We start from the raw sequence: 13,841 nt of genomic DNA on the forward strand, positions 1-13,841 counted from the left end.
TTTTTAGTCTACCCTTTCTCTTTTCGTTTGTCCTAAGAAATCAGCATTTGACTTGATATGCAAATGAAGATGAAGAATTATTTGTAGATCGGAAGCCTCTGTCACTCCAGCTCTATTTTTCACCCACTTTTACTTGACTTTAAGTTAATTATTAGCTGAATACATTAACATTAAATTAAATGGGTAATTAAAGGGAACCTGTCACCCCGAAAATCTGAAAGAGGAGAAAAAGACGTTAGATTATACTCACCCAGGGGCGGTCCCGCTGCTGGTCAGGTCGGATGGGTGTCTCTGGTCCGCTGCGGCGCCTCCCATCTTCATTCCAAGACGTCCTCTTCTGATCTTCAGCCACGGCTCCGGCGCAGGTGTACTTTGTCTGCCCTGTTGAGGGCAGAGGAAAGTACTGCAGTGCACAGGCGCCGGAAAGGTCAGAGAGGCCCGGCGCCTGCGCACTGCAGTACTTTGTTCTGCCCTCAACCGGGCAGACAAAGTACGCCTGCGCCGGAGCCGTGGCTGAAGATCAGAAGAGGACGTCTTGGAATGAAGATGGGAGGCGCCGCAGTGGACCAGAGACGCCCATCCGGCCGGACCAGCAGCGGGACCTCCCCTGGGTGAGTATAATCTAATGTCTTTTTCTGCTCTTTCAGGTTACATCGGGGGCTTATCTACAGCATTACAGAATGCTGTAGATCAGGGGTCCCCAACTCCAGTCCTCAAGGCCCACCAACAGGTCATGTTTTCAGGATTTCCTTTGGATTGCACAGGTGATGCAATTATTACCTGGGCAAGACTAAGGAAATCCTGAAAACATGACATGTTGGTGGGCCTTGAGGACTGGAGTTGGGGACCCCTGCTGTAGATAAGCCCCTGATGCCGGTGGGCTTAACTCACCCGCGATTTTCGGGGTGACAGGTTCCTTTTAAATGAGTAAAAGGTGGAGTGAGAATGTTTATTTTAAATAAAGGATTCAGGCTGCGTTTTTTTTACAATCTGACTTTGGGGCTAGTAATGGGGGTGTCTTATAGACGCCTCTCCATTACTAACCTCTGAGCTTGATGTCAGCTGCCAATACAAAGGTGACATCAACTCCAATACTATCACGCCACTTGCCACCGCACCAGGTCAAGTGGGAAGAGCAGAGGCTAAGTGCCAGAATTGGTGCATCTTATGGATGCGCCATTTCTGGGGCGGCCTTGAGCTGATGCTTTTAGTCTGGGAGGGGCCAATATCCATGGCCCATTCCTAGACTATTAATATCAGCCCAGGGCTGTCTGCCTAGCCTTTGCTGGTTATTAATTATAGCGGACCCCACATCATTTTTGGGTTCCCCCATTTTAATAACCAGTAAATGCTACAGGAACATCAGACCGATTTTATTAACGCTGATGGGTATGAGCCCTGAGGAGGGCCCTTCACCAAATTTGTCATATTGAACTGGACACATGATGTAATATTGGCCGCAGAGTGGAACCATCATTTTTGTAATTATTATTTTTTTTTAAATCGAAGTAATTTGGCATCTAAAGAGGGTTTTTTTGTAAGTCCAAACTATGGTGAGGGCGTGTTATTTTTTTCCTCCTTTTGAGTATTGCCTGCTTATGATTGGTCAACATCATACAGGAGGCAGAAGTACACACCCCCATTGAAAATTGTCTAGAACCCACTTGGACTTAGAAAAAAGTCATTAGGTGCCAAATACTGTTAACATCTCTGCAACAAAAAGGCGATATTGAATTTTTTTTTTTTAAATAATATTTTATTGTGCACTGCAGCCACTATTACATTGTGTGTCCAGTTCAACATGAAACATTTGGTGAAGAGTCTTCTTAAAACTGGACATTACTTCCATGGACAGCAAAATAAAGACAGTGTTGGGTGCAGAGTTTCCAACTCCGCGCTGTATAGACGTGAATGCTTACTGGATGAAGCAGATCAGGTGACGTGTATTTGTGTAATGAAGGCGGGTGCGTCCTAAGGATACAATGCCCTTGATGTGGGCAGAATTATTAGGCAGTCTATTGTCCAGAGGAAAAATGGGCCAAAAAATAGAGATTTACCTGACTCTGAAAAGTCAAATATGTTACAAGTCTTACAGAGGGATGCAGTGCTCTTGAAACTGCTAAGATATTGGGGCGTGATCACAGAACCATCAAAAGTTTAGTTGCAAATAGTCAACAGGGTTACAAAAAAAAGTGTTGAAAACCAGAAGCCGCACATTAAATGCCAAAGATTTGAGAAGAATCAAAGAAGCGACCAGGAAGCCATAATCCTCCAGTGCTGTCATATTCCAGAGCTGAAACCTCCCTGGATTCCAGAAGTAGAAGGTGTTCAAAGCTCAGAGACATGGACGAGGTAAAGGAGGCGGACACCCTACTACCACTGAGCAAGACACGTCAAGAAAACAGCAAGACTGGGCCAAGAAATATCTGAAGACTGATTTTTCAAAGGTTTTATGGACAGATGGAAGGAGAGTGACTCTTGACTGACCAGATGGTTCAGTAACGGGCAGCTCCTCCACTTCCACTCAGACACCAGCAAGGTGGAGGTAGGCTGCGGATAGAGGTAGCTGAATCTTGAAGATGGACTCAAAATTAACTGCTAAACCTACTGCCACTTTTCACAAGACACTTTCTCCGAGCAGTTAGTATAGGAAAAAGTTTATATCTCTCAGGAAAACCATGATTTTTATGTAGGAAAATGCTCCATCGCAGCACTGAAGTCTACACCGCCAGTAAAGACCTTAAGGGCTCGCTCACACTAGTGTATAGTCTCACACTATGTCATTATGCTAGTGACACTTAGCTTACAGTCAGTCACAGTGTGAGCCGAGTGTCATCCTAGTGGGATCCGATTCTCTTGCAAAAGAGAATCCCATCACAGTTGTGGAGAAGATAGAGAACTTAATGTCTCCATCTTCTCCATTGTAACTGTGAACAGAAGTTGGTCTGCACTCAGATGATATCCGAGTGCAGTCTGACTTTGGAGCCAGTGGACTGTTTTCTCATGTCGATGCACTGCCCCATATTATTATATTATAAAATTGGGCAGAGTGCCATCCGATAAAACATGGCATAGCAGTCAGCCATGTTATACAGAAGTGTAAAGGTGAAAGAATAATGACAGAGCCCCTTCCTCACATGACCGAAACCCTATTGAGAACTGGTGGGGCTTTCTCAATTGGGAGATTTACAGTGAATAAGAACAGTCATCTCCCTGAAGAGTGTCTGGAAAAACTTACTGGAGTTTTCCACCTCCAAAACTCCATGTCAAATCAAATGGGCATAGGTTGTGTGCATAAGGCAAGCCCTTGTAGTGCTCTGTGAAACAGTGCCACAGTGTCTACAGGCTGTAAGTGGAACTGCATGTCCGTTCCATGAGTGCTGCTTAGGTGCAGCACCACCCACAACCTGTAGAGAGGTCTTATACCACAGTTCAGACATGTGTATTATTAGTCCATGCGACCACGGACCAAACATGGACCCATTATAGCCAGTGCACATTTTCCATATGGACTTCTGTACCTACCTTATGGGAAGAAAGAAAACGTGTCCTTCTAATCCTGGACAACATACCTAATACTGTCAGACCCAGAATGTCAATTAACACTAGATCCCAATAACACAGTCCAGCTGGCATAATTCTTACCGTAAAATGTGACCATGACACCGCTATGTGAGGCTGAGAAAAAATACCACCACTGTGATGTGTATATAAACCTGGGGGAAAAAAGCCGAGTAGGCGATAAAAACTAGAGGTAAAATTAGAGCAAGGTCTGACAACACATGTCTGAGATTCCAAGTGTCTGGCCTTATTCACAGGTCAGGATCTTCCGACAGTGTTAAGGTACCGTCACACTAAGCGACGCTGCAGCAATACCGACAACGATCCAGATCGCTGCAGCGTCGCTGTTTGGTCGTTGGAGAGCTGTTACACAGAAAGCTCTCCAGCGACCAACGATCCCGAGGTCCCCGGTAACCAGGGTAAACATCAGGTAGCTAAGCGCAGGGCCGCGCTTAGTAACCCGATGTTTACTCTGGTTACCATCCTAAAAGTAAAAAAACAACCACTACATACTTACCTACCGCTGTCTGTCCCCGGCGCTCTGCTTCTCTGGTCTGGCTGTGAGCGCCGGGCAGCCGGAAAGCACAGCGGTGACGTCACCGCTCTGCTTTCCGGCCGCTGTGCTCACAGCCAGAGCAGAGAAGCAGAGCGCCGGGGACAGACAGCGGTAGGTAAGTATGTAGTGGTTGTTTTTTTTTTTTTACTTTAACGATGGTAACCAGGGTAAACATCGGGTTACTAAGCGCGGCCCTGCGGTTACCAGTGAAGACATCGCTGAATCGGTGTCACACACGCCGATTCAGCGGGAGATCCAGCGACGAAACAAAGTTCTGGACTTTCTTCCCCGACCAGCGACAGCACAGCAGGATCCTGATCGCTGCTGCCTGTCACACTGGACGATATCGCTAGCGAGGACGCTGCAACGTCACGGATCGCTAGCGATATCGTCTAGTGTGACGGTACCTTAAGAAGACAGAATCAGGAGCGGATCCTAGAGATAGAACTCCTATACAAGGCAGTGTGCACACTGGGTCTCATTCAGGAGCGTTCCGCCTGGAATCCATCTGAAAAAGCGCTGCAAAAATGAACAATGAATTTATTCCCATGTGTTATTTTATCTGAATGAACGTAGGTATGAAAGAATAAATAGCGGACCATTTCTGGTATATTTCACCAGTATACAGTAATAGTGTACCGGTATATTAAACAATGCCTCTTTAGGCCACTTTCCCACCATGAGCTTTTGCTGGGGTTTTTTTTCTTATTATTTACATTAGGTTGCTTATGGTTTTCCATTGCATTTTTAGGCCTTATTTTTTAATAAGTATTTTTATATCTTATTGGTGTGTCAGCCTTTAAATAAATTCATTTTTTTTTTATACTTTTCTAGTAATTTGTCTTTGACAAAAATGTATTGATATACTTAGGTGTGGATTACATCCATTTTTGATGCATTTCCACAACAAATATGCAGTTTTTTACCTGCGTAATTTCCACACCTAATGTAAGTTTATGGGGAAAATCTGCATGTAAGTATAACAGGTCATTTTACAAAAAAGAAAAATGTACCAAAAGCTCATTGTGCGAGCATAGCCTTACAGTTCCAGCAAAGTGGATGGGATTTATTGAAATCTCCTACTGTGCTTTTATTTTACTTGGCGCAAATGCATCAAAAAAGCATGTAATCCGCACATAAGTATATCAATAAAGTTTTGCTAAAGCCAAATACCAGGCAGTATCAAAAACAAAGTAATGACACACCAACAAGAAAAAAAAAACGCAGAGTCAAAAACGTGATAAAAACACACGTTGAAAACGCACACAAAATCATGAAAAGTCGCAAGTAACATAATAAATAATAGGTGCAGAAATGCTGTAGCATCGAAAGATTCACCAAAGCTCATCGTGGGAACACAGCCTTAAAAACCCCACACATGGAGGAAAAATCCAGTTCAGCCACTTAAAGGGGTTGTCTGGGACAAAACAAATCTATTTGTAAGATACAGGTCCAACACCCAGCAATGTATGGTTCAAGACTTGCAGGCCATTACATGAATTCATGCCCACCGAAGAGAACTACAGTTTCTCTTATTCAAACTTTTTACTTTTATATGACAATTTTCTGGGGAAAAAAAAATGAATGATGAAGTTGAAATTTTACTTTTTGGCCACCAAGGTAAGCACTATGACTGGCGCCAAACCAACACAGCTCATCACTCCAAGAACACCATCCCCACAGTGAAACATGGTGGTGGAAACATCATGCTGTGGGGATGTTTTTTGGCAGCAGGGACAGGAAAAATGGTCTGAGTTGAGGGAGAAGATGGATGGTGCGAAATACGGGAATATTCTTGAGCAAAACCTATTTCAGTTAGTCAGTGATTTTAGATTGGGGCGGAGGTTCACCTTCCAACCTGGGCTGTGGGGTCTGTATGCCAAACCTCTGATGCCGACTCCTCAATTTCCCTGACTCCGAATCTTAATTTTGACTCCGACTCCACAGCACTGGTCACTACTGAGCATGTACATAAAGTGCAACACAGATTCATCTCAACTACGACTCCACAGCACTGGTCACTACTGAGCCTGTACATAAAGTGCAGCACAGATTCATCTCAACTAAGAGCCAAGATCCTTAGATCAGGAACAGAACAGACATTTGTAGGACATTTCATAACTTTCCCAATTATGAAAAAATTTACAGCACATCCTGCATTGTACTACTGCACCTAATTTATTATATATTTTAGGACTCAGTCCATTATACTCAGACTCCACCAAAATGGACACCGACTCTACTTCCAACAAGACAATGACCCATAGCATACTACTAAAGCAGCACACGAGTGGTTTAAGGGGAAATGTGTAAATGTTTTGGAGTGACCTAGTCAAAGCCCAGACCTAAAGGTACCGTTACACTAAACGATTTACCAACGATCACGACCAGCGATACGACCTGGCCGTGATCGTTGGTAAGTCGTTGTGTGGTCGCTGGAGAGCTGTCACACAGACAGCTCTCTCCAGCGACCAACGATGCCGAAGTCCCCGGATAACCAGGGTAAACATCGGGTTACTAAGCGCAGGGCCACGCTTAGTAACCCGATGTTTACCTTGGTTACCATTGTAAATGTAAAAAAAAAAAAAAAAACACTACATACTTACATTCCAGTGTCTGTCACGTCCCTCGCCGTCAGCTTCCTGCACTGACTGTGTCAGCGCCGGCCGTAAAGCAGAGCGTCACCGCTTTCAGACAGCCAGAATGCTGCAAAGATTTGGCATCTGTATTATGACTGCAAAGCGCAGACTGATCCTTAGGCTACATTCACACTAGCAGTATTTGGTCAGTATTTTACATCAGTATCAGTAAGCCAAAACCAGGAGTGGGTGATAAATGCAGAAGTGGTGACTTGTTTCTATGATACTTTTCCTCTGATTGTTTAATCGGATAGCACTCATGCCATTGTTATACTATGGCGCAGTGCCGATTAGCATTTATTTTCATGCCCGGCCGGCATGAGAAAAAGAATCTCTGCATGCTGCGATTGGGAACGTATATCGAACAATGCACACCCACACAAGTCTATGGGTGCGTACAAAACATCGGACTGCACTCTGACGTCATCCTAGTGCAGTCTGATATACGCCGACTCACAGGATGGAGAAATTACTTTTATCTTCTCCACACCTGAGATCTTATTCTTGCATGCCAGAGAATAGGACCACAGCCAGGTGACGCGCGGACCACAGCCAGGTGACGCGCGGACCACAGCCAGGTGACGCGCGGACCACAGCCAGGTGACGCGCGGACCACAGCCAGGTGACGCGCGGACCACAGCCAGGTGACGCGCGGACCACAGCCAGGTGACGCGCGGACCACAGCCAGGTGACGCGCGGACCACAGCCAGGTGACGCGCGGACCACAGCCAGGTGACGCGCGGACCACAGCCAGGTGACGCGCGGACCACAGCCAGGTGACGCGCGGACCACAGCCAGGTGACGCGCGGACCACAGCCAGGTGACTCTCTGATCACAGTAAGATGACACTCGGATTACGCTTGCAGCAGACTTTGAGCCGGGGATCATTTGCACACAGCATCCGATCCGGGCGCTATACTCTAGTGTGAGGTAGGACCATCTACAGATTTCTATGTTACAGAATTGCAATGTATTTGTAAATATCGGACGCTATACTGTGGCATCCATTTTTTTCTCACACCCATAGACTTCAATGGCCGAGTCTCATCCAATTTCATGCTGTGATTTTTTTTTTTTTTTTTTTTTATGACTCCCAGATCGATATGAGAAAAAGAAAACCCATCAGCGCTGCCTCATTGAATTACATTGGTCTGAGTCACTGAGTGCAATACCTTTTTTTTTTTTTATCGGTTTGTACGGTTGTGTGAGCGAGCCCTTACTCGGGTCATCGAGGATCCCTGTAGTAATGGAAGGCTGGATCAGGGGAACGGCTGGAGGTTTGGGTACTGTGGCTGGAAATTGGATTGAAAGTTTAACCAAACTAGTACCACTGAGGACTCTCAATTCTAAATATTTTATTACCAAACTAGTATTAATACTGAAGTCAGATCCTGATGAGGAAGCAGCAACGCCTGCCACACTAATCAAGCTTCCAATATTACCCGGAGAAAAAAAGTGCAGTTGTGTTTTATTTGTCAAAGCCAAAAGTTCAGTTATCCCCATGTGTATATATGTTTTTGTTTTTCTACAGATGTACACTCCAAAATATGTACTAGCGTTCTGCTGTTTTTTTGCATTGTTAGGTTTTCCCTTTTGCAATGCATTTTAGTGCAGCTTTTTTATTTTATTTTTTTTTTTAGTGCAGAAACACTGCAATTTCACACCTATACTACTTTAACATGCATGTTTCGACGCTCCCCATAAAAGTCTATGGGGAAGAAGAAGAAAAAAACAAGTTTCCATGAAATTACTACTTTGTTTGAGCTGTTAAACGCGGCGTCTTTTCTGCATAAAAAGAAAATGATCTGATTCTTTCCTCTATACCAATTTTGTTGTTGTGATCCAATTTTGGGTCAGTGTGAAAAAACATGAAAAATGTCTCCTATCTGTTCTGTAGATGAGAGCTTGGTATTCAGGAATAAACACTTCTGAGCACTTACTCTGCCTATTCAGCATGCATTAGCTCTTAATTAGGCTTTGATCAAGAGTCTTCTCTGGCTTAAAAGACACAAGTAAGCTTTCAAGAGTGATTCTTCAGATATGCCAGAAGGCTTTAAAAAAAAAAAAAAAAAAAAAAGTGACGGCTATTCCTCCATTTGTCCTCAGTCATACCATCAGTCTACACACTGAAACTGAAACGTAATTTCTGCCAGAAATCCGCATGAAAAAGAACTCTACAGATGCATAAAGAAAAAATGAAACTATGCATTGCAATGTCACAATGACTTGTTGTGCATATGTTCAGTCTTTTTTAACTCCCTTTTCCGCTTCAGGCAAAACAGCTAAAAAGACGACAAAAAGACAAAGAAAATGTTTCAAGAAAAAAACACTTCTTGTATGTGTGCACAAGGTGTCGTTTTCAAGAGGATTCAACCAAAAAAGCACCGCAAAATGCCCATTAATTGAATAGAGTGCACAGCAATGTCAAAGCGATATTGCTGTGCACACTTCCATCTCATGTCACACTCAATAAACTTCACGCCGTGAGTTTTTCCAGAGGAAGACACTTTAGGAAATGATGGCATGTTTTTATGGTAACGCTGAGTGCTTTTTCTATGTTTTTGACCGCAGGCAGTTTTTCCAGAGTTTTTTGTGTAGTCTTGTGTTAATAGTACCAGATATTATCATGGTACGTGATTTACCAAGGAAAATCACCCACAGAACATGTATGTGAAAAACGGATGTCTGAATGTGGTCTTAACCCCTTAGTGACCGAGCCAAATTTTTGAAATCTGACCAGTGTCACTTTATGTGGTAATAACTCTGGAATGCTTCAACAAATCCCATTGATTTTGAGATTGTTTTTTCGTGACACATTATACTTTATGATAATGGTAAATTTAGGTTGATATGCTTTATGTTTATAAAAAATATCAGAAATTTGAAAAAAATGTTAAAAAATTAGTAATTTGCAAACTTTGAATGATTATCTCTTTAATCCCGATAGTCATACCACAGCAAAACATTAATAAATAACATTTCCCACATGTCGGCTTTACAACAGCACCATTTGCAAAATGTTATTTTATTTTGTTAGCATTTTAGGAGGATTAAAAATGTAGCAACAGTTTAAATTTTTTTCAAGGAAATTTACAAAATGTATTTTTTTAGGGACCTATCCATGTTTGAAGTGAATTTGGGGGTCCTATATATAGGGAAATCCCCACAATTGATACCATTTTAAAAACAGCACCCCCTGATATATTGAAAACTGCAGTCAGGTCGTTTGTTAACCCTTCGGGTGATTTTCAGGAATTAATGCAAAGTGGCATGAGAAAAATGAAAATGTGTATTTTTATCATCTAAATGTCTCTAACTTCTGAGCAGATTACTACAGACGACAGACTCTAAGGCCGCTATTTGGTCATGAATTGCCATGGCAAACATCAGGACCACACAATTATGATCTGAGACCACCAATTGGGATAAAGAGGAAGCCCCCACACTCTGTTAACCGTTTATAATGATGTAGTCACTATTGACAGCAGCATCTAAGGGGTTAAATAGATTTGGACAGTGCAAACACTGATCATGGCTAATGCAGCAAGTTGTCAGCTATAGTGTACAGCCGACAGCTACTGGATTGTCACCTGTATGGGGAGGCTATTCTCTTATATCTCAGGTCAGTTAAAAGGCGTATTGGCGGTCACTAAGGGGTTAAAGCAGTAAAGATGTAATAAAGGAAAGAGATGGAAAGGTTCCTACCTTGGATAACACCGTGTTCCTTTCCATGATTCAGGCTGTAAAATAGAATAAAATGTATGGTAATTACCGGTAGTATACTATTACATTTCCAGTATTATGGCGAGTCATGTTGTGTCTGAGGAAGAACTGAAATCTCTGATGCAAGCCAAAACTAGACATGGCATCTCTTCTGTAGCTAGGCGTCCTACACAATCCATGTGGAGGAATTTGGATTCTGTAATCCTTTAATTAGCCATTACTTTTAGGGCTCATCTCCACTTGTGAGGAAAACGGACGAGTGCAATCCGATAAAAAATCGGATTGCACTCGGACCAATGTTAATCAATAGGTGACACTCCATTTGCGATTTTTTTTTTTTTTTTTTTTTTTTTTTTTTTTTTTTCCCCAGCCGAAATCGGACTGAGAAAAATCTGTGTCGGCTGAGAAAAAAATCGCAGCATGCTGCGTATTGCTGAGATTCTCGGACGAGACTCGCCAATGCAAGTCAATGGGTGCGAGGAAAAAAACGCATGGAATATGGACCATCCGTATTCCATCCGTTTTTTACGGATACCTTACCATTCTGTGGCACAGAACACTGTAAATAGTCCTGTAAATGACTGTATAAAAATATTTGCAGAGAAAAAAAACGGATTGCATACGGATGTCATATGGATGTAAAAACGGATGATGCGATTAAAAATCGCATTACACTCGCATGACACTCGCATGACAATCGCACACGTTACATCAGTTTTTTCGGTCCGTAAATCGGACCGTTTTTTTCTCACACAAGTGGAGATGAGCCCTTAGATCACCTATGCAACTAGTAGCCGCAACATGTCAGCCCTGCCGCTGCTTCCATAACAATATTTGACTATTCTGAAACTAAAGACTAGAGAAACCATGGAAGGGACCTAACATCTATCTGAAGAATGGAGTCCTATCATACACTCCTTGTAAATAAATGGGAAATCTCACCATCTCTTTACTGAAAGCAGAGTTTGCGTCAGAGCTCTGTTCCCAAGACAGATATAAGACCCATTAGTGGGATATGGCATAATTGTACGAGAAGCGAATACCCCTTTTAAGTTCAACCCAGATCTTTCCTTTATTCCTTAAAATAAATCACTTGCACGCTTATGTCGCCTGTACCTCAAAAATATTATCGGAATACATCCCTTTATGGCTGCAGAAAATGTTGTCTTTCTGTCCAGCTCCTACATCAATACCTTCACTCTGTTCCAGTCACTGCACTGGTTCTCCATCCACTGGACAATACAATTCTGCAAAGTTCTCCACCACTCTTCTCCAAGTTACACCTCAGTCTACCATTCTACCGATGCTTTACATTCTGCTAAAGATCTAAGATCTAATAATTTTAACCTCCCACTCCCATCTTATAGATTTTTCTCCTGCTGCACTAGTTCTCTCGATTGCACTACCCCAGATACTCAAATTAATTCTGAACATGTACAGTTCTTAGGCTATGTGCACACGTTGCGGAAATTGCTGTGTATCCGCAGCTGCGGGTCCGCAGCAGTTTCCCATGAGTTTACAGTACAATGTAAACCTATGGGAAACTGAGAACGCTGTGCCCATGCTGCGGAAAAAAACGCGCGGAAACGCAGCGGTTTACATTCCGCAGCATGTCAATTCTTTGTGTTGATTCTGCAGCGGTTTTACACCTGTTCAATAATAGAAAACCGCAGGTGTAAAACCGCAGTGGAATCTGCACAAAAACCGCGGTAAATCCGCAGGAAAAACAGTGTTTTTGCCCTGCGGATTTATCAAATCCGCTGCGTAAAAATCCGCAGAGGACCATTCTACGTGTGCACATAGCCTAAATGTGTCCTAAAAAAACCAACATATTTGTACGCAGGACTATTACTTTGTAAGCCGTCTTGAATACCATTTTTCGCTAAAATCTCATCTCTTCATTCAACAGTATCACGCAGACTCCTCGCTCCGTCATGCACTTTATAATGGTTGAAAGACTAACGAAATGAAAGTTGGTCATGACTCATGAGACAACCGGTGAGATCTGTGCATTATGGTATAGTTTATCGTGAAAATGCATGTCAGGAAGAAGCTGAACACTTTTACCCTGGTATTTTAGAGGTTTATGAATATATAGGGGACACTTAGATATGAAAATAACTCAGAACAAGCTTTCCTAGGAATGCTCATTTTATGATGATCGGCTTGTAAACTAATAAAACGCTTGTTCTGCAGGTGAAATTATTTTGAAGCTGGCCTCAAAATATTTACTCTGGCCAGCACATTGTGCTGTCGATACAATAAGTGTTCTGTGTGCAAAGAATAATCATTTTAATCATATTAATGATCTTTCTGTATGCATGAAAGTATGGTCAACCGGTTTAAACAGCCTATTAAACGGCTTCCATGTGGTCGATTGGAGGTTATTTTATGACCAAGTACGGCTTGTCTAAATGGGCTCTTATTTATGTTGGAAACCTGCATTCTCCATTCAGAGATGTAGAGGAGGTCGTGGCCCGATGTTGCTTCAAGTGCCGGGCTGATAATAAGGTCACAGGGCCGATAGAAGAGATAGAGAATAAAAGACTGACCAATTCCTACTCAAGAACAGAGACCACCAGGCAGTAGACCTTTATCTTTGTTATCTTTGTTATTTATGTCATTATCTGGTCAGAAACCAGTTGGTTGCAAATGAAGCCTCCCTCTATAGTTCTCTTTGTATTTGGAAATCAGGATACGTCTACTGCAGTGTTCCGTTATTTCACATATATTTATTTTTCCTGAAGAACCCCTTTAGTCTTAAGGTACCGTCACACTAAGCGACACCGATCGCTGCAGCGTCGCTGTTTGGTCGCTGGAGAGCTGTCACACAGACAGCTCTCCAGCGACCAACGATCCTGAAGTCCCCGGGTAACCAGGGTAAACATCGGGTTACTAAGCGCAGGGCCGCGCTTAGTAACCCGATGTTTACCCTGGTTACCGTTGTAAATGTAAAAAAACAAACACTACATACCGTACTTACATTCCCGGTGTCTGGTCAGGTCCCTCGCCTTCAGCTTCCAGCACTGACTGAGCGCCGGCCGTAAAGTACAGTGGTGACGTCACCGCTGTGCTCTGCTTTACAGCTGGCCGGCGCTCACCAGTCAGTGCGGGAAGCTGACGGCGGGGGACATGACCAAACACCGGGAATGTAAGTATGTAGTGTTTGTTTTTTTACATTTACAACGGTAACCAGGGTAAACATCGGGTTACTAAGCGCGGCCCTGCGCTTAGTAACCCGATGTTTACCCTGGTTACCAGTGACGACATCGCTGAATCGGCGTCACACACGCCGATTCAGCGATGTCAGCGGGAGATCCAGCGACAAAATAAAGTTCTGGACTTTCCCCAGCGACCAACGA

At 43.1% G+C, this 13,841-nt stretch overlaps 1 protein-coding gene across 3 annotated transcripts in view; it reads right to left on the reverse strand.

Moving 5' to 3' along the window:
* Positions 1-13,841, reverse strand: part of MOSPD1 (motile sperm domain containing 1) — a 75,366-nt gene that overhangs the window by 26,010 nt on the left and 35,515 nt on the right. For 2 of the 3 annotated variants that reach the window (XM_069746977.1, XM_069746976.1), the window contains exon 2: positions 10,462-10,496. The exons of the other annotated variant lie outside the window; for it this stretch is intronic. Coding sequence is in view for 1 of the 2 variants with exons in the window: in XM_069746976.1 (XP_069603077.1) it covers positions 10,462-10,496 (35 nt within the window). In the remaining variant the exon portion in view is untranslated. The remainder of the gene's footprint in view (positions 1-10,461; positions 10,497-13,841) is intronic. 3 annotated transcript variants of the gene reach the window in all.

Source organism: Ranitomeya imitator, chromosome 2, assembly GCF_032444005.1.
Source record: "Ranitomeya imitator isolate aRanImi1 chromosome 2, aRanImi1.pri, whole genome shotgun sequence".
Classification (NCBI taxonomy): domain Eukaryota; kingdom Metazoa; phylum Chordata; class Amphibia; order Anura; family Dendrobatidae; genus Ranitomeya; species Ranitomeya imitator.